This window comes from Sarcophilus harrisii, chromosome 1, assembly GCF_902635505.1.
Source record: "Sarcophilus harrisii chromosome 1, mSarHar1.11, whole genome shotgun sequence".
Classification (NCBI taxonomy): Eukaryota; Metazoa; Chordata; class Mammalia; order Dasyuromorphia; family Dasyuridae; genus Sarcophilus; species Sarcophilus harrisii.
The window spans coordinates 566,143,145-566,162,122 of record NC_045426.1 but is presented as its reverse complement, the minus strand read 5'-3'; the positions used below and the strand labels follow the sequence as shown (position 1 = coordinate 566,162,122).

Sequence of the window (18,978 nt, the reverse complement as noted above, 5' to 3'; positions counted from 1 at the left end):
AATGAGTCCCTATCGAATGAAAAATGAAAATTAGAGCAAACTATGGTTTCTGAATGTAATCTAAAATTATTGTGAAGTTTTGAAAATAAGAATAATTCAGAGAAAAGTGAAAAAATATATGAAGTAGTACAGGTTAAAGTAAGCAAAAAAAAAAAGAAAAAGAAAATGGCATACATATTCAGGGTATCAATATGAATAAAAAGAACAAGGTGAAGATGGACATGATGTAATCATAAGGACCAATACTGGGCCAAAGAAGAGATGAGGAAATGCATAATCTTGCTTTTGAATGAACACAAATGTGCTTACATTTGTTCCTTATATTCATAGGTTTGGCATAAATGTTTTCCCCCTCAAAAAGTGCTCAAATTGGCAGATAAAGGAAATTATTAAGATGTAAAAATAAAAGTCACTAATTTCAAAAAAAAAGAAAGAAACAGGATTAGTCAAATCATTATATTTATACCATTAAGACAAGCAAAGAACCAGAATGAGAATGCCAATATATTTGTTGGATCTTATATGCAGAACTTATGGAAAGAAATAATGAATAGAAATTTTTCAGGATGAAAGAACATAAAGGGATATCCTCTGGATCCAAGGAATAAGTGACCACATCAATGACATAACAAATCCCTCAAAGTATCTAGATCTCACCTCCTCAAATGGATTAAAATGTCTGTGATAACAAAAATTGTTTTATATTCTTATACAATTCCATGGCATCAAGGGAGAAATCTTGCCCATAATAAGCAATCAGTAAATATTGTTTTACGTGTTTGATGGCATTGATCTCACTGTCATGAAGGGATACGGAAATGAGTATGTGAATAAAGATCATTTTATTAACTCTTATGGCTAAACAATAATCCATTTCAAAAAGACCTTTGAGTTTTAGAAGACATCATACTGAAGATGAATTACTTTAATGACTTAAGAGCCAATTAAGTGAATTTGATCTTGAACTGCATTAATAAAAGAAGTACCAAGAACATGAAAGGTTTTAGTTCTTCCACACATATGGAAAACTGTATTCATTACTTGGCAAGTTGAGGAGTATAGTTCACTGAAGAATGTCTTTAAAAGGATCAATAGAAAAGTATGGAGACTTAAAACCATAATAGAAGATTTTCATTAAATACACTCATAATCACCTCAAAGATATTATGTGAGGAAAACATACATGAACACCATTGGTAAATTTCAAAAACCACAGATCAAAAAGAATATTTTCAGAAGCAATAACAATTTAATTATACTGGAGCTATGATTAGAATTGTACAAAAACAACAAATATCAGTTAAAGGTCACAGGTCCTGCAATACTATATATTGACAATCAAAAGAAATAGGCCCATGACCTAAAATATTATACCCAACACAAGTATAATATTGAATGAAAATAACTGATATTAATTGAACTGTCAGATATTCAGGATTTTGTCTCAAAAAACCCTGAACTCAAAAGAAAATTTAACATATAAGGCCAAAATCAAAGACTAATTTCAAGGGACTCATTAAGGACAACTATTTATGTTTTTATGTAGAAATGTAAATCATATATCTAAGATTATCATTCGTAATTGTGTAATACAAAAGAACATGAGGTAGAGCTGAGTATGACTCTAAAAAGCAAATTGGTATAGGAGAATGCTAAAAATAGTAATTGTGCTAAATGAATGAGGTGCAAGAACAAATATTAGAGGACACAGAGGAGGGCCAGTAGTTCTGAAAACCTACTCATACTGGGAATGGATTATAAAAGGATCAATATATAAAGGTATAACTCCCTCCAAAATCTATAAAGAAATAAGAGGGGGGATAATATATGAGGGTGGGCTTATAGAAGGATATATAAATTAATAGGAATGAGATAAGGTATATAGATTAATGAGAAAGGGATACAAACAGAGGAAAAGCTGGGATATGATAAATTGAGAGACAGAGGATTGTGCAGATAAATTGGAATGAGATAAAAAGAAAGTGAAAGAGAGAGGGAAGAAGATAAGGGAAGACTCCATTGGGCAGGGATGGTCACCCAGCAGGGAGTTTAAGTAATAGCAAGGCAAATTAATGGTTCATAAAAGTAAAAAAATTAACAAGGGCAGGAATCAAGAAATATACACAAAAACAATAGCAATGATCAGGAGTAGAATTTATTAGAAAAAAAATTGGACTAGTAATCATTGACCTCAGATAAAGTCAAACTTAAAAAAAGATTTAATGAGGAGAAATCTACATGATATGTCAGCCATATTAATGCTTTAGATAGATGTTTATGTGTGTATGCATATGTATAGATGTGCTTATAAATATGTGTACGCATGTATATGGATATGGATGCAACCTAAGTATATATCCTATACAATCCTATAGTTAAGTATAGCCTTCTTGGAAGGAAGAAAGGGAGAAAAAAGAATGAAGTTCATTAAAAAGTACACAAGAAAAAAGCAAAAGAAACAAAGAAAAAAGGGACAATTCTGAATACAATCTCTTCTATTACTATATATGCTTTCTTGAAATGGACATTTATTGTTACTTTTTTGAATCCTCCCTTATGTTCTGCTGGGCACAAAACATTTTTTTTTCTGTCTTTTTCCATTTTATTTTTTTCTCATTTTGCATTTAAGTTTTAAATAACTAAATATCTTTAAAAAATAAAAGATCAAGGTCCCCCACTGCATTGAGAGTCATATCCAATGTTCCTTATCTATATCTGGTTACTGAACCCAGATGACTTCAGAGGAAAAAGTAAGGCTGGTGACTTTGCACAGTCCTCCCTTACTTAAATCCAATTCCCCCGCATGTCTTAGCATTACCTTCTTGATGCCACGTTTTGTTGTTGTTGTTGTTTTTTTGTTTTGAGAATCAAGGACAAACAATAACAACTTTTCATACAGCAATAATAGTAGTCCAATGCCTTTACTCTTCCCTGGACTATAGCTCTTACCTTAAACTCCAATTTACCCTTCTTTTAGCAGCCAAAATGATTTTCATAAAACACAGATCTGATCATTTCCAATGTAATAAATATTCATTAAGTGCCTACTTAAGTACCTATGGAGGCAGGTAGGTAGTGAATTAGGAAGATCTGAGTTCAAATCAGGTCTTAGACACTTACTATCTGTGTGAACTTTGGCAAGTCATTCAGCACTGTTTGCCTCAATTTTTTCATCTGCAAAGTGAACTGGAGAAGGAATGGCAATCCATTCCGGTATCTTTTCCAATAAAATCCCTCAAAAAGTTGGACATGACTGAAATGACTGAACAACAATAAATTTCCCATCCCCTGGGAAATACACTTAATAAAGAGACAAGTCTTTTTAGGGTAGAAAGCACACAAAAGGACACAGAAAGAAAAGAGGCTAGATAATGGGACACTATTTTATTGTTACATTGTTACCTGCATTTGAAACCAGACAGAGTAGCAGATGTTGAGTGTCCGGTTTCCCTCCTACTAATGTCTAATTTGAAAGGAGAGAGAAAGGTGGTATCAATCATGGGTTGAATTAGTAGCCAAGTAATGAGATGAGATGATTTTATTCTAGGATTTTATTCATTGAGCAGCAGAGGCACAGTAGAAGGAAAAATTCTGTTCAATCATGATGTCCAGATGCTTCCAATTAGTTGATTAGACCATCAACAAGCATTTATTAAGTGATTATTATGGATCAGGCACAACACCCAGCATTGAGGATTTAAAGAAGGGCAAAATAGGGTCCCTTACTTCAAAGAGCTCACATTCTATTGGAGGAGATCACATGCAAATAGTACAGACATACAAGATATGTACAGTGTAAAAGAAGGAAGGATACTAGTAATAGGGGCAGGAAGGTGATGGGACATTTAGTATTCTATGCAAGGAGACAAATGTGCCTGGATTATTTAACCTGTGGAAGTGAGTAAAGAATAAAAAGACTAGAAAGGTAAAAAACAAAAAAAATGAGCAACGTTTGAAGGGCTTTAAATGTCAAAAAGAACATTGTATGGATCTTAGAGCTAATAGACATATATTTAAGATATCAATCATCTGACACTACTCTTCTCCCCATACTCCAGTCTACTATCCTACTTGCAATTTCTCACACACAATAAAACTCCATTTCTTATCTCCATACCTTTTCATTAACTTTCCCCTACAACTATTATTTTCTTTCACAAAATTGGATTCTTAGAACCTCTCTATTACTTTCAGATTGTTCAATCATTATTTATTAAGGACCTACTATGCACGAGGATTATAACCCTGGGGACGCTAAAAAAGGCCAAATATAAGCCCTGCCCTCAAGGAACATAGCATATAACAGCACAAGTGCCACCTCTTTCAGGAAACCAGGTCCCCACCTTGACCCCATCTCTAAGGTTTCCTTTCATTTTCTCTTTTGTATACTGAGATTTATACATGTTATCTCCATGATTAGAATATGAGCTCTTTGAGAACAAGAATTGAGTGCTTTCATGCCTTTTTATCTTTAGAATTTCACAGAATGTTTGGTACATAATAAATTACTTCAAAATACTTATTTCTTGAACAATTTGATTGATACTTGTGAAGACCGCCTATTTTAAAATCAACTGGAGTCAGGAATTCAGGTTAGGGGAAAACCGTCAGTCTTTATTCTCAGTGAAGAAAGATCGGAGGTGGAAGAGAATGGGCAATAACAATGTATGTAGCTGAGTAAAGAAGCTAGCTAGACCAGAAGCCACACGACCAGCAGCTGGGAGTATGGAATCCAGGCCAATCTCTACCCACTTCTCTTTCTGTGTCTCTGTCTCCACCCACCAAAATCGTCATTTCCTATACAATACATCAGGACTTGCACAGAGAGTGGGCGGGGGCCATTCTTTATCCAAGCATGTATATTAATAGAGTGTAGTCCAATTACTATTTAGCCTCACATGCTTGGGACCTCAGTGCATCAACTCAAGCCTCAGCCCATTACAGATACTAGGCATAGAAAAGAATACAGATTTAGAAGTAGCCTCAGCATTTTTAAGTTTATATCTGCCAATCTTTAAATAGGGATGGGAACTGAAGGAAATCTCCAAGAGAGAATGATATTCACATAATTCATCAAGAAGATAAAATTTGATTTTTATGAGGATCTGATTGAGGGAATGATATCAAACATTCAATATTCTAAAACTAAATACTATATGCAGAAGTTAGAATATCTAGTCTCATCTTACCTCACATTCTGACTAGCATTACAATACCTTAAGCCAGTTTAATGAATTAGAGATATATTCATGGTATTTTATTTCTCTGTCATGTAAAGTAGCCATTATTCTTATGGAAAAGAGAGACTTGCAAAAACCTATCCATTCCACAAGGATAAATGAATTACAAAACATTTGTTAAACATTACCAAGAATCACAGGTTGGTATAGTGATTAATGAACCATCCTGGAAGCAAAGATATAGGTTCAGTATACCACATTCACAATCTTGGGCAAATCACTTGATTTTTGGAAGCTATAAGTAGTTTTCTTAGGCTTTAAGCTACAGAAAACAAGTTGATCTTTTAGAGAAATTTTCATCATTTGGGAATTCTCTTTATCAGTGAAATCACAGGTCTTATCCCTATTCTTTAAATCACATGCAAAGGGGATACAAATCTAAAAAAATAGGCCATCCTTTCACTGACCTCACATTGTAAATGGGTAAGGCAACATGTAGAGAAAAGAAGTAAATATAAAGATTCTAAAGTTGTTTCACTAGGAAAATGGCAAAGTTCAGGTTAGTTAGTTAGTTGGCATTGACAAGTCAGAAAACATTAGCAGTGAGTCTACATGTATTGGGCAGGACTAGTGGTAAAGCACTTTCCTATCCTGATTGGACAGTTCTACTTGTCCCTTTTTCTGGAAGAAAGAAACATAGTGCCTGCATTGGGAGAATTTCTGTGATGACAATTAAGTTGAGATTGTAGTAAAAACCACATTATGGGTTAGGAAGTTGGGAGATGAAGTGTTATATGCAAGGGACAACAAATAGCATAGTATAGCTGGATTGTAGAACATATGGAATAGAGTAAAGTATATGAACTCTGTAAAAGGAAGAAGGGGTCAAATTGTCCTTCATGCCTAGTGGGATCTAAGCTGGGCCAAGTAGGGTGAGTTAGTGAATAGGAAGGGGAGTTCATTGGTTAAATAAAGGATGTCAATTTTTTCTGAGCCTCTTTTCACAATAATGTCACTTTTCATTAATGTCATTGATGAAGAAAATGGAGCAGAAGCATTTTTAAATTAGCTGATAGATTTTTAAAAGTTATTCACAAAATTGCAATAATTATGGGGTGCAGAAGAGACAGTCCTTTATTTTCAAGAAATGAATATATACTATTAGCTAGATTTTGCAACAGGACTATCCTTAGTCAGACTAATCAATAAATATTTTAAAGTGCCTATTCTGACTTCACCTGAATAATTTTCTGTTTCTAGCATAAGCATATATAAATGTGTGGAAAGGTTCCAAAGGGAATTTTGTTTGTTCTTGGAAAAGCAAATTTGGATATAATGATTAAAATATTTTAGATTTTAAAATGGCCCATTCTTATTCAACTCAAAAGGCAATAATGAAATCAGTATAGTTCCTTAATCCACCAAAAGTTTAGGGCATAAGAAACAGCAAGCAGCAAACATACTATAAAATGTAAAGATTTGGAAATACTAGGGAGAGGTTCCACATCACCTCCATCAAGTTATCTATTTATTGAATACCATAGCCAAACAATAGTTCTTGAAATCTCCCCCCTATTCAATTCAGGGCCCAGGTCACTGGTATTTTAATATATTAGAAAACTTTAAATGATTTAAAGTTTCTCACAGAAACAAGTCTTTGTAAAGTATTGTTCTCCATTCTTGGAATCCGCTCCCTCCTTAATTGTTCCTTCGAGTTTTCTTGGATTTTTTTCAAGATCTGTTCCAAATCACTTTTAACACAAAAGGCCTTTCCTAGTCTCTCTCCCCCTTGCACCAAACTTCCAATAGCCAGTGGCTTACTTGGCCCTATTTGGATTCCTCCTACTCTGTATATCCAGTATATATACCTAGCTGTTTCCTTGTTCTCTCCCTCATTAGATTGTAAGCACTTTGAATTGAGAGGAAATTTTTTTTGCCATTCTGTGAATCCCTCATACTTATTACAAAGCTTGATACAAAATAATTGCTTGATAAAGGTCAAATATTTTAATCAATCATTTCTAATAAAAGTCTAAGATAAGAAAAAATCAAGTATTACTAAGATATAAAACCATTCTTTGATTAATGATTTATCTAAGTTTTTAAACAGAGCTTTAATTAATTTAAAAATGTGTAAAATACTTGATTTTAAAAATATGTTTAAAATGTAAATTAAAAACACACTGAGAAAACACCCATGAATTTGACAAAGATAAAAAAAAAAAAGAGGAAAAACCTTCGATGGGATTTCAGGAATATATAACGAATTCATTGTTGATGAAGTTGAAAAATTTGTCTAATCATTTTGGATATCAACATAAAATTATATAATACAAGTTATAACTATTTTAATATAGGTGTTACTAACATTTTATTCAGTTGATTATCTTAGAAATCAGTTTTAAAAGTGAGTAAAAATAACTATTATTATTCATGATATTTTGTTATTCTATCCTTTGATGTCACTATAGAAACTTAGTCTAAACCATTCTTATTCTTAATTCAACAAGTATACTGTTTGCCTAAGGGTTTTATTTTCAACTGCCATCTATATGCAGATGGCTTCCAACATCTTTTATTTACCTTTAGCCAAAACATATATCCTGAATACCAGACTTATATATCCAGCTTCCTAGACATTTCTCTTAGATACCCAACAAGCATCTATAAAGAAGCATATTTCTTATATTTTCTTTCAATCTGTAAACATGACCTCAATTCTAGTTGATCCTCTTTTCAAGTCTGAAATTTTGCAGTACCCTCCTGATTTCTTCGCTAAAGTCTCTCTCCTCTTTAATGCATTTTCTATCTACACTGCCCAAATGATTTTCCTAGAGTATATATCTGATCATGTTATTGTTCTCTCAATAAAATACAGAGGCTTCCAACTGCTTCTAGTTTCAATTATAAACTACTTTGTTTTAGATTTAAAGTTTTCAAAAACCTATTTCTGTCCTATCTTTCCAAGCTTCTTCCTTTTTATTCCTTTTCTACAATCTATCATACAACCATAATGATCTCTTTTCTTTTCCCTCACATTCACAATCTGCCTCTCCTCCTGCCTCTATAATATTGTACTTTTCATCTCCCATGCTTGGAATGTACTATCTTATCAGTTTTACCTCTAATAATACCTAGTTTCTTTTGAGATGTAACTCAAGAATTGTTTTCTACAAGAAACCTTTTCTGATTTGTCTACACCCCCCCCCCATTTCCCAACTCCAGCTATTAGTGTTTTCTTACTAAAATGTTCCTTTGTATTCATATGCAAACATATGTTTGCATATTTATATGTGTATGTATAAATACATAGCATCCCTCTGTATTATGTTTATGTACATATGTTCTGTTCCAGTGATACATCTTCTTGATAGAAGAAACTTTCATCCTTAATGTGTATTCCCAGCACAATGCCCAAGATATAACAGGTCTTTAATAAATGTAAAGGATTGACTGGCATTATATTATATAGGAAAGGATTCTTATTGAGGAATGGATTAGCTAAATATATCTGCTGTCCATTTAAATTCTAATTCTGTGAGTCTGGAACATGTTTGGAACATGAGTCAGAAGATTTAGCTCAATATTCATAATATTTATCTCATTTCTTTTTTCAAATTTGTATTTTCTTTTGTTTCTTCCATTTTTCTAAATGGCCCTAAAATGTACTTCCAACTCACCAAACCTATTAAACCTTACACCCTGAATCATGAAATCTCAAAATTTGAATTTAAGTCTTTTAGGTCAATACCTACTTAAAAATAAAATTCTTTTACTATAGGAATTGTTTCCTTTTTTCTCACAGAGGTGAAACTTAAGGATTTCTCTTCATAAAGATGTGGTTAAATATAAAAAATTAAAATATATAAGATTACAGAAGAAACCAACTATATTCAAATGGAGTTATCAAAATATTTTCATAAATAATTTCACAGACATTATATGAAATTCTCTCTAAGATATACCTTGTTTAAAACAGCCAATTTTTAAATACCTCCCTCAGACAGTAGGACAGCTCTAAATGTTAGAACAGGGTTTTTTTATTATTACATGAATTATAAATCTGCCTTTACAATTTCTACATCTTGATATTAATTATGTTCTCTGTACCTATGTGTAATATATTTAAACAATCTTATGCATGATAAATCTTGAAGACAGACTCCACAAAACACTGAAATCATAATTTCTCAGGCTAAATGTATTCAGTTCTTAACTTTTTGAGCCTCAGTTTTTATATCTGTAAAGTGAGAAGATGGAACCAAAAGGATACTGAAAATATTCCCTTACTAGGACAAAATAGCACTATCTAGAAATGAATGTTCAAGTAAATTTTAAGCCCTATTAGAACATATAAATAATTTAAGAAAAAGTGGGCAATGAACCCATTACTTAACATGTATGTTTAAATTAAAATATAAAAGGATGTACAATGTTTACAAAAACTCACATTGATAATATTAAACATCAATGTTATGACCAAATTTCAAATTCAGTCATCATTATAAAACATATAGTTTCATTTTTTAAAAAGTTCAACAACAGTTCTCTCAACTAAGCAAGGAGAATTGGAAGTAAGGATCAAGACAAGTTTAAACTATTTATAGCATTAAATGAATGAAATACTTACTATTATGTAGTGCGGATTGATAAGAGAACGATATCCTGTCAGTGGACTCTCCTGGAAAAACTCGTCTTCAGATGATAGTTCCGTGGTTATATCACTGAAAAAATTTGTAGGTACTGCTTCAATCATTTTTTTGTATATTTTGCACCGTGGTCGGACAGTGCCTTTCAATATGACATAAAAACTTTCATTGGCAAGTACTGAAAAAAGTTAAAAAAAAAAAAAAAAAGAAATTGAATATTAAACTTCAATTGCCCAGATTAACTCCTAAAACATAGCATCTATGACTTGTCTTTTATTTTAATTCATTTATTTTATGTTATGCAATATCAACAGCCCTCTTTCAAGTGGGCACACAAAAATCACTCACATCCATAAAAGTTATCAATGGCATAAATAAGCATTTATAGTCTCATTGATATTTTCTGGAGAAAGACCATGCACATGTATTTATAGAAACAAAATGGGCTCATTGGCAAAGGATCAAGATTTTTAGGAACCATGAAATTGCAAAATTGGAATTTTACTGAAATCTAAGGGTAATCATTCCCAATAATTTCATCTTTCAACAAAGAACATTTTCTAGGAGATAAAGCACTATATAGGTTGCTAAAGTATTTATTAAGCACTTACAATGTGCCAGGTACTATGCAAGAAAGTCAGATTAATATAATTTAAAGGGTTATGATAATTAATAGGAGGCCATTGTCTACAACACTGGTACTAAAGGCCAGCAATGAAACTGTCAGAGAACAGTAATAGGCTTAACCAAATTAAACCACTAGTGGCTAGTTGACCTTATCCTGTTGTCTTCTGCCTCTGTAAGGATGACCTATCCCCAATACTTATAACAAAATCCCTCCTATATTCTACCTTTCTTTCCAGACCAGGCTTAGGTGCTCCTTTCTGTGCAAACTTTTCCCAACCTTCCCACTGTGAATCAGTAATAAGTCATCTTTATATCCACAAATCTCATACGGTTCCTTTTTTCCTTTTTGTGTGTATTCACAATCTCATTTTCTAATTTACATCAGAGACACTGGCATTTCTGATCTTGCTAACAGACTTTAAACTCCTTTAAACCACTGACTACCAAAGGTTGAGAGGAATCATTCTACAAACGACAGAAAGCCAGTATTTCAGTCAGAGAATAAATTCAAATTCTAGCTCCAAAACTCACTAGCTGTGTGATCATAGAGAAGCTACTTAACCTCTTTCTCATTCTTCTTATCTACATAATGGGGATAATTATTTTACTAGTTACCTCATAGGATTGTTTTAAGAAAAACTAATCTGCGAACCTGATGTCACTCTGCAAATGTGAATTGGCATTATGCCCTAGGACACTGAAACTAGTAGGTATTTTAGTAAATATTAGACAAAATAATTGAAAACTGTAGAACTAAGGATAAGTTTAATAAAGACACAGAGATAGAGGCTGGTGGGTGACCACTGAGAGCTACATTATAAAGAGCATCCTCAATTAGATATCAATTGGACTATATGGTCTCTGAGGTTCCTTCCAACAGATGAATGCAGCTTTCCAAAAAAAACTATTAAAACTGTCCCATTCCAAACTCTGCTCTCAGTTCAATAACAATGGATTGATCAGATAAAATGATCTGTATCATTATGCCTCTCCCTTAGTCAAATAACAGAGAAAGTTCTCATCTCCTTAAGAAAGCCTTTAAGGAATAAAGTAAGTGATGAAAATTTCAGGACATTAGCAAAAATATTTTGGTCACTGTTCATTTCTCAGTCCTTTAATTTATATTTCATATTTTTTAAAAGAAACTCAATTTTGATCATGCAGGGTTTTGCTTAATTTATCTTTATATAATACTAGTTCTCTGATAAAAGCAACATTTATTCCATGTAGATGAGACCAGCTTCTCTCTATTGAGATAAGGTAAATATCCTAAAGACTTAACTACTTTCAGAGACTAAATCTGAATTATTCAGCTAGCTTCCCAGTTGCCTTAGATATAAAAATGTAGCTAGTTTTACCCCTAAAAAGGGGCTACTTATGGTTGATGGATTGCCCACTGATGTACAGATACTTCAGACATCTAATAGGGCTCAGCACTGTGGTAAATGAAGAGACTGGTGGTAGGGGGTATATCCAAAGGAATCAATGCTGAATCTTTACTGAGTATCCTTTCCATGCCAATATTAAGGAAATTTCTTTTATTAAAGGTTATATAGGTTATAAAAGTTTATTTGTATTCTAATACCAAAGGACAAAGATAACTTTGGCTCAGAACCTTCCATGTATGGTGCGGGAAAGGTGAAACTGTATGACCTTCAGATAAACTTTTTCTTTCTTTTCAGAGATGGATAAAATATATAAATAGTGTCTATCTGAGGGTTATAGTTTTGGGGACTTTTTTGTTTTTAATTTAAAAGGAAGATCCATAGAGCAAAGATAATTGGATGTGGCACTGTTATTATCTGTGATCTTGGGGAAATTAGTTAACCCCTCTAGCATTTAGCATCTTCATATGCAAAATGAGAAGACTGAACTAGATGATTTTAAAGTTATTCTTCTGGCTCTAAAATTGTTTCTTCTTCCAAACAAAGTTTACCTGACACATTAAAAAGTGTCTTAATATCTAATCTTAAATAATGTGTTTCACAAGTGATTTTCCATTTAAATGATTAAAAGTTTGAAAAAATGTATGTATACTTTGAAAGTATACTAGATTTTAAGTAAAAAAAAAAAGAAAAGAAAAAATCTTACTTAGTGGTATTAGTGTAAAAGGGATAATAGATTATATTACCACAAGCATGCCCAAAAAGTTATAAATATTTTATTGGAAAGACTACAATGCCATATGTTTGTGTATATGTATGTATAAATACACACACATACATATATGACAACTAGGTATCACAGTGATAAAAGGCCTGGTCATGGAGTAAAGATACTAGCTGTGATCTTGGGTAAGTCACTTAACTCCTGTCTCAGTTTCTTCCACTATAAAATGGGAATAATAACAGCATTTATCTTTCAAGATTGTTGTGAAGATAAAATGAGATAATATGTGTAAAGTGCTTATCATAAGCACCTGAAACATAGTAGGTACTATATAAATGCTTATTTCTTTTACTTTCCCATATATATTTAATATAGTATTAATATATTACTTAATACATTGATATATAACATAATTCATCTGTGTCCCATCATTAATTTATAACACATGTATATGTATATATTATATAAACATTTTGATTCAATAAGTATTAATTATCTGCATGTTGGGCTACTGGTGCTAGGTCCTGGGGATATTTTTCCTTGGGGAAAAATGAGATAATCATACTCCTCAAGGAGTTTACATATTTTCTCAGTGCACAAATAAATATAAAATGTGAAGCAAATGTAAAGTAAAATCTGAGGGAAAAGAGTATTAAAAACTTGGGGAAAGTGGAGGAGGAAGGAGATAGCTCTTACACTGAATGAATAGAAGAAAACTAAAAAACAGAACTAAGGTGGGAGAATATTCAAAAAGAAGAAAACAATTATCAAAAAGCAAAATTTATTTTTTAGTGCTAATTCAGGGCACATTTTTATACCTGTTTCATCTTGTCCTCTTCTCATGTAATAAAATATAGTAATTATGGCAATAGACATACCCATAGTTGTATCATACATTTATATAGAGCCTTATGGTTAGAAAGCACTTTACATACATTTTTCTATTTGAGTCACACAATTATTCTATATGGCTGAATTTCTTTCTTTTTTTTGCCCAAGAAATTTTTAATCAACCTAAAATGTATAGATATATGAAACAGCTTTAAATATCAAATAATTATTGCTAATAAAGCATAATTTTACAATGATCACATTCAGTGATACAACCCTTTATAGGGTCACAAATTTAAGAAACTTTTCTATATATTACAGATTTACAAAGAAGAGACACCTTGAAAGATTTTCAGATGTAATAATTAAAGTTGAGAAGTTTTAAATGATTTAACCAAGCTATCTAGGCCCATAGCCAGGAACAAAGTCAAGACTTCCTGTATCTGTTGTTCTTCTTTTGACTTGTCCAGGTTCACACAGCTAGTATATGTTAAGTGTCTAAAGCCAGAATTTAACTCAGGTCCTCCAGATTTCAATGCCAGTGCTCTATCCGACTGAATCATTCAACTGTTCCAGGTGTTCATTTTATCATATCATACTGCCTCCATGATCTTGAACCTTATTGTTGAGATATCACATTACTGAAAAATATTATAGGCAATTTGATAGAAAGATAAAGAAATCAAGCTCACAGTCATTTGTGTGTTTATGTGTGTGTAATAGTAATAATATTTATTCCTTTTTTTTTTATTTAATAGCCTTTTATTTACAGGATATATGCATGGGTAACTTTACAGCATTAACGAATGCCAAACCTCTTGTTCCAATTTTTCACCTCTTACCTCCCCCATCCCCTCCCCTAGATGGCAGGATGACCAGTAGATGTTAAATATATTAAAATATAAATTAGATACACAATAAGTATACATGACCAAAACGTTATTTTGCTGTACAAAAAGAATCAGACTCTGAAATATTGTACAATTAGCTTGTGAAGGAAATCAAAAATGCAGGTGTGCATAAATATAGGGATTGGGAATTCAATGTAATGGTTTTTAGTCATCTCCCAGAGTTCTTTTTCTGGGCATAGCTGGTTCAGTTCATTACTGCTCCATTGGAAATGATTTGGTTGATCTCATTGCTGAGGATGGCCAGGTCCATCAGAACTGGTCATCATATAGTATTGTTGCTGAAGTATATAATGATCTTCTGGTCCTGCTCATTTCACTCAGCATCAGTTCGTGTAAGTCTCTCCAGGCCTATCTGAAATTATCTGGTTGGTCATTTCTTACAGAACAGTAATATTCCATAATATTCATATACCACAATTTATTCAGTCATTCTCCAACTGATGGACATCCATTCAGTTTCCAGTTTCTAGCCACTACAAAAAGGGCTGCCACAAACATTCGTGCACATACAGGTCCCTTTCCCTTCTTTATAATCTCTTTGGGATATAATCCCAGTAGTAACACTGCTGGATCAAAGGGTATGCACAGTTTGATAACTTTTTGAGCATAGTTCCAAACTACTCTCCAGAATGGTTGGATTCGTTCACAACTCCACCAACAATGCATCAATGTCCCAGTAATATTTATTCCTTATCTGAAAGCCTAGAAACTGTGTTTTGGTTCAGTACCACCCATAAAGTCAAAGAGACAGATGAGAGCTTTGAAGGTAAAGAGAGAACTATATAGTTCTTGGTTAGTAGATGAACTACCTCTGTGACTCCGAGCAAAGGACTTAACCCTGATTACCTCAAAAAAGATAAGAAAAAATGCCACTTGGGTGTAGTGTTTTATGAAATAAACCCTCTTTGATAATTTCTTAGGGTAAAAGAAAGTAGGATCGGTGACCAAAAAATTAAACAATGACTTCCCTAACCCTGTTGGGTTCAGAGCAAGCCCATAAGAATGTTACTAACTAGTTTGAAAGCAGTTGCAAGGTTGGCAATAGAGATACAGTGATTTTATTCCCATTTGTAAATTCTATGCTTATAAGTCAAGAATTCACTTTTCTTGTATATGTATTGTACTTTAAGATGCCCAATTCATAAATCAAATGAAGGTGGCTTAGCTGTACCAAATCTAAAATTATATTATAGAGCAGCAGTTACTAAAACCATTTGGTAAGGAATAGATTAGTTGATCAGTGGAATAGGTTAGGTTCAAGGGACAAAACAGTCAACAACTACAGCAACCTAGTTTTTGACAAACCCAAAGACCCCAGCTTTTGGGATAAGAACTTACTGTTTGACAAAAATTGCTGGGAAAATTGGAAACTAATATGGCAGAAACTAGGCATTGATCCACACTTAACACCGTACACCAAGATAAGGTCAAAATGGGTTCATCACCTAGGCATAAAAAAATGAAATTATTAATAAATTAGAGGACCACAGGATAGTTTACCTCTCAGACCTGTGGAAGGGGAAGGAATTTATGACCAAAGAAGAACTAGAGATCATTACTGATCACAAAATAATAAATTTCGACTGTACCAAACTGAAAAGTTTTTGTACAAACAAAACTAATGCAGACAAGATTAGAAGGGAAGCAATAAACTGGGAAAATATTTTTACAGTCAAAGGTTCTGATAAAGGCCTCATTTCCAAAATATAGAGAGAATTAACTCTAATTTATAAAAAATCAAGCCATTCTCCAATTGAAAAATGGTCAAAGGATATGAACAGACAATTCTCAGATGAAGAAATTGAAACTATTTCTAGTCATATGAAAAGATGCTCCAAGTCATTATTAATCAGAGAAATGCAAATTAAGACAACTCTAAGATACCACTATACACCTGTCAGATTGGCTAAGATGGCAGGAAAAAATAATGATGATTGTTGGAGGGGATGTGGGAAAACTGGGACATTGATGCATTGTTGGTGGAGTTGTGAACGAATCCAACCATTCTGGAGAGTAGTTTGGAACTGTGCTCAAAATGTTATCAAACTGTGCATACCCTTTGATCCAGCGGTGTTACTACTGGTCTTATATCCCAAAGAGATTATAAAGAAGGGAAAGGGACCTGTATGTGCATGAATGTTTGTGGCAGCCCTTTTTGTAGTGGCTAGAAACTGGAAACTGAATGGATGCCCATTAATTGGAGAATGGCTGAATAAATTGTGGTATATGAATATTATGGAATATTACTGTTCTGTAAGAAATGACCAACAGGATGATTTCAGAAAGGCCTGGAGAGACTTACACGAACTGATGCTGAGTGAAATGAGCAGGACCAGATCATTATATACTTCAACAACAATACTATATGATGACCAGTTCTGATGGACCTGGCCATCCTCAGCAATGAGATCAACCAAATCATTTCCAATGGAGCAGTAATGAACTGAACCAGCTACGCCCAGAGAAAGAACTCTGGGAGATGACTAAAAACCATTACATTGAATTCCCAATCCCTATATTTATGCCCACCTGCATTTTTGATTTCCTTCACAAGCTAATTGTACAATATTTCAGAGTCTGATTCTTTTTGTACAGCAAAATAACGTTTTGGTCATGTATACTTATTGTGTATCTAACTTATATTTTAATATATTTAACATCTACTGGTCATCCTGCCATCTGGGGGAGGGGGTGGGGGGTAAGAGGTGAAAAATTGGAACAAGAGGTTTGGCAATTGTTAATGCTGTAAAGTTATCCATACATATAACCTGTAAATAAAAGGCTATTAAATAAAAAAAAAAAAGATATCCAATTCATAGGCAAGTTGGGCAGGAAGAAAAGCTTTCCCAATGAGATGAGGTGGTTTTGATTTGTTATATTCATATTGACCACACTTCTAAGCCAAATCAGAGAAGCATTTGCCACTCAGAAAGAAGCACAGATTGTCAACTCTCTGGAAAACAAAGGGAGCTTTGCTTTTCCTGGACCTCTTTGCTCAGTATTAATGGGAACACATAACCACCAAAATAAATCTGGTCCTTGTCATGAAGAGTATCATTAAATATCCACCAATCAGGGTTGAATTCCATTTGTCAGGGGCATTTCATTGATCAGTCACAGACCCAGTACCTCATTAGAATTGACACACCTCTATCATATTCATTTGTTTATTAATTGTTAACTACTCAGAGTTTATTTCCACATGTCCAGAACACACATTTTTCCACAGATATATAAGGATCAAGAGGTCTCTATGAAGGGTCTTTTTGTTTATCAGAAAAAAACAAATGATAATCCTTTTATTAATTGTTTACCAGCCATAACTAATAAAATCATGAAATTATCTCTCAAACCTTTCATATGTTACATTACAAACATAGAGACATGGGGAGGGAGCAGGAAAGGGAGAGAGACAGGGAGAGAGAGGGGAAGAAGGAGAGAGAAAATGTATGATATATGCATACATACATATCCCAAAATTCTTTCTTTCAAATAATAGGATTTAGGGAACCTTAATTGGATGAATGGATATTATCTGGAAAAGATAAATCAAGTAACCTTATAAATGGGCATAAAAAAATTAATTTCTCCTGCCTATCTTTGACCTAAATTAAAAGATTAGTACCCCACAGTTTTAAAATAGTCATACCTTTCCCTTAATCTTTCTAAAATGAATTTTCCTTAATCCTCTCATGTGAGCTTCTTTAGGTACAATTTCCTACAGCAATTAAAAGATTAAAATTTACATTATATATGGTCAGGTTAGCACTATAGTGAAAATATATAATACTTAGAACTAGTAGCCTGTTAACAGATAAGAGAGGGAGACTTACTCTCCCTCATGCATATTGCAACAGAGCTATTCCAACACTAGAATAGCTCATAAAAGCTATGGTTGGTTTCTATTATCCATCATCTGAGCAATGACACTTTGGGTTATCTATCACAAGAAGAATGACACTTAACCTTATATATCATCTCCATGATGGCTCTCTGATGATGTGCATCAAAAAGTAGAGTTTCCTTGGCAATTTGGGGTTACACAAGTTCAGTGTGATTTATAGAAAATTATCTCTGCTTAGAGGGGAAAAAAAAAACTTTACAACATCCATGTGAAAGAAATTATCTTGCTATTATATCAATAACCAACTATTAAGTTGAGAATCAGACTCTTCTTCTTATATTTTCTCACATAGAAAGTCAGTCTTGGAAAGACATAACTGATTGATGAAATTTTCCTAATCCTCAAAGAACATGTTCTTCCATCATGAGCATGACTCTATTCAACTAGATCTTACTTCTGTTTAGAATGTAAATAGAAACCAATCTGTCAAGTTTTCTCCAAGGAAAACATTTCCTGACTTTGTGTCCCTCTATTAGAATTTAGGGTGATTCAGCTAATGAAGGAGAAAACCACTTAAAATGGTCTGGATGGAGATAATACCTCTGACTAAATTGCTGGTGGCAGTTTAGTCAAATGAGCAAGCCACATTATTCAAGATAAATCAAAGACTCCTAGCCCACCTCTTCATTAAATAACCACCAATCAGAGCTGAATTCCATTTGTCATAGGCATTCTCTTTCAAAAACCATGCAATGCTTTCAGATTTTCCATATTTTTGTTTTTGGTCTTCCAATAGAAACTACTGACCAGCAATTTATTGATTATAA

At 33.1% G+C, this 18,978-nt stretch overlaps 1 protein-coding gene across 2 annotated transcripts in view; it reads right to left on the bottom strand.

The window, feature by feature from the left end:
• Nucleotides 1-18,978, bottom strand: part of CNBD1 (cyclic nucleotide binding domain containing 1) — a 541,331-nt gene that overhangs the window by 233,549 nt on the left and 288,804 nt on the right. For both annotated transcript variants that reach the window (XR_004231043.1, XM_031946954.1), the window contains exon 6: nucleotides 9,811-10,007. Coding sequence is in view for 1 of the 2 variants with exons in the window: in XM_031946954.1 (XP_031802814.1) it covers nucleotides 9,811-10,007 (197 nt within the window). In the remaining variant the exon portion in view is untranslated. The remainder of the gene's footprint in view (nucleotides 1-9,810; nucleotides 10,008-18,978) is intronic.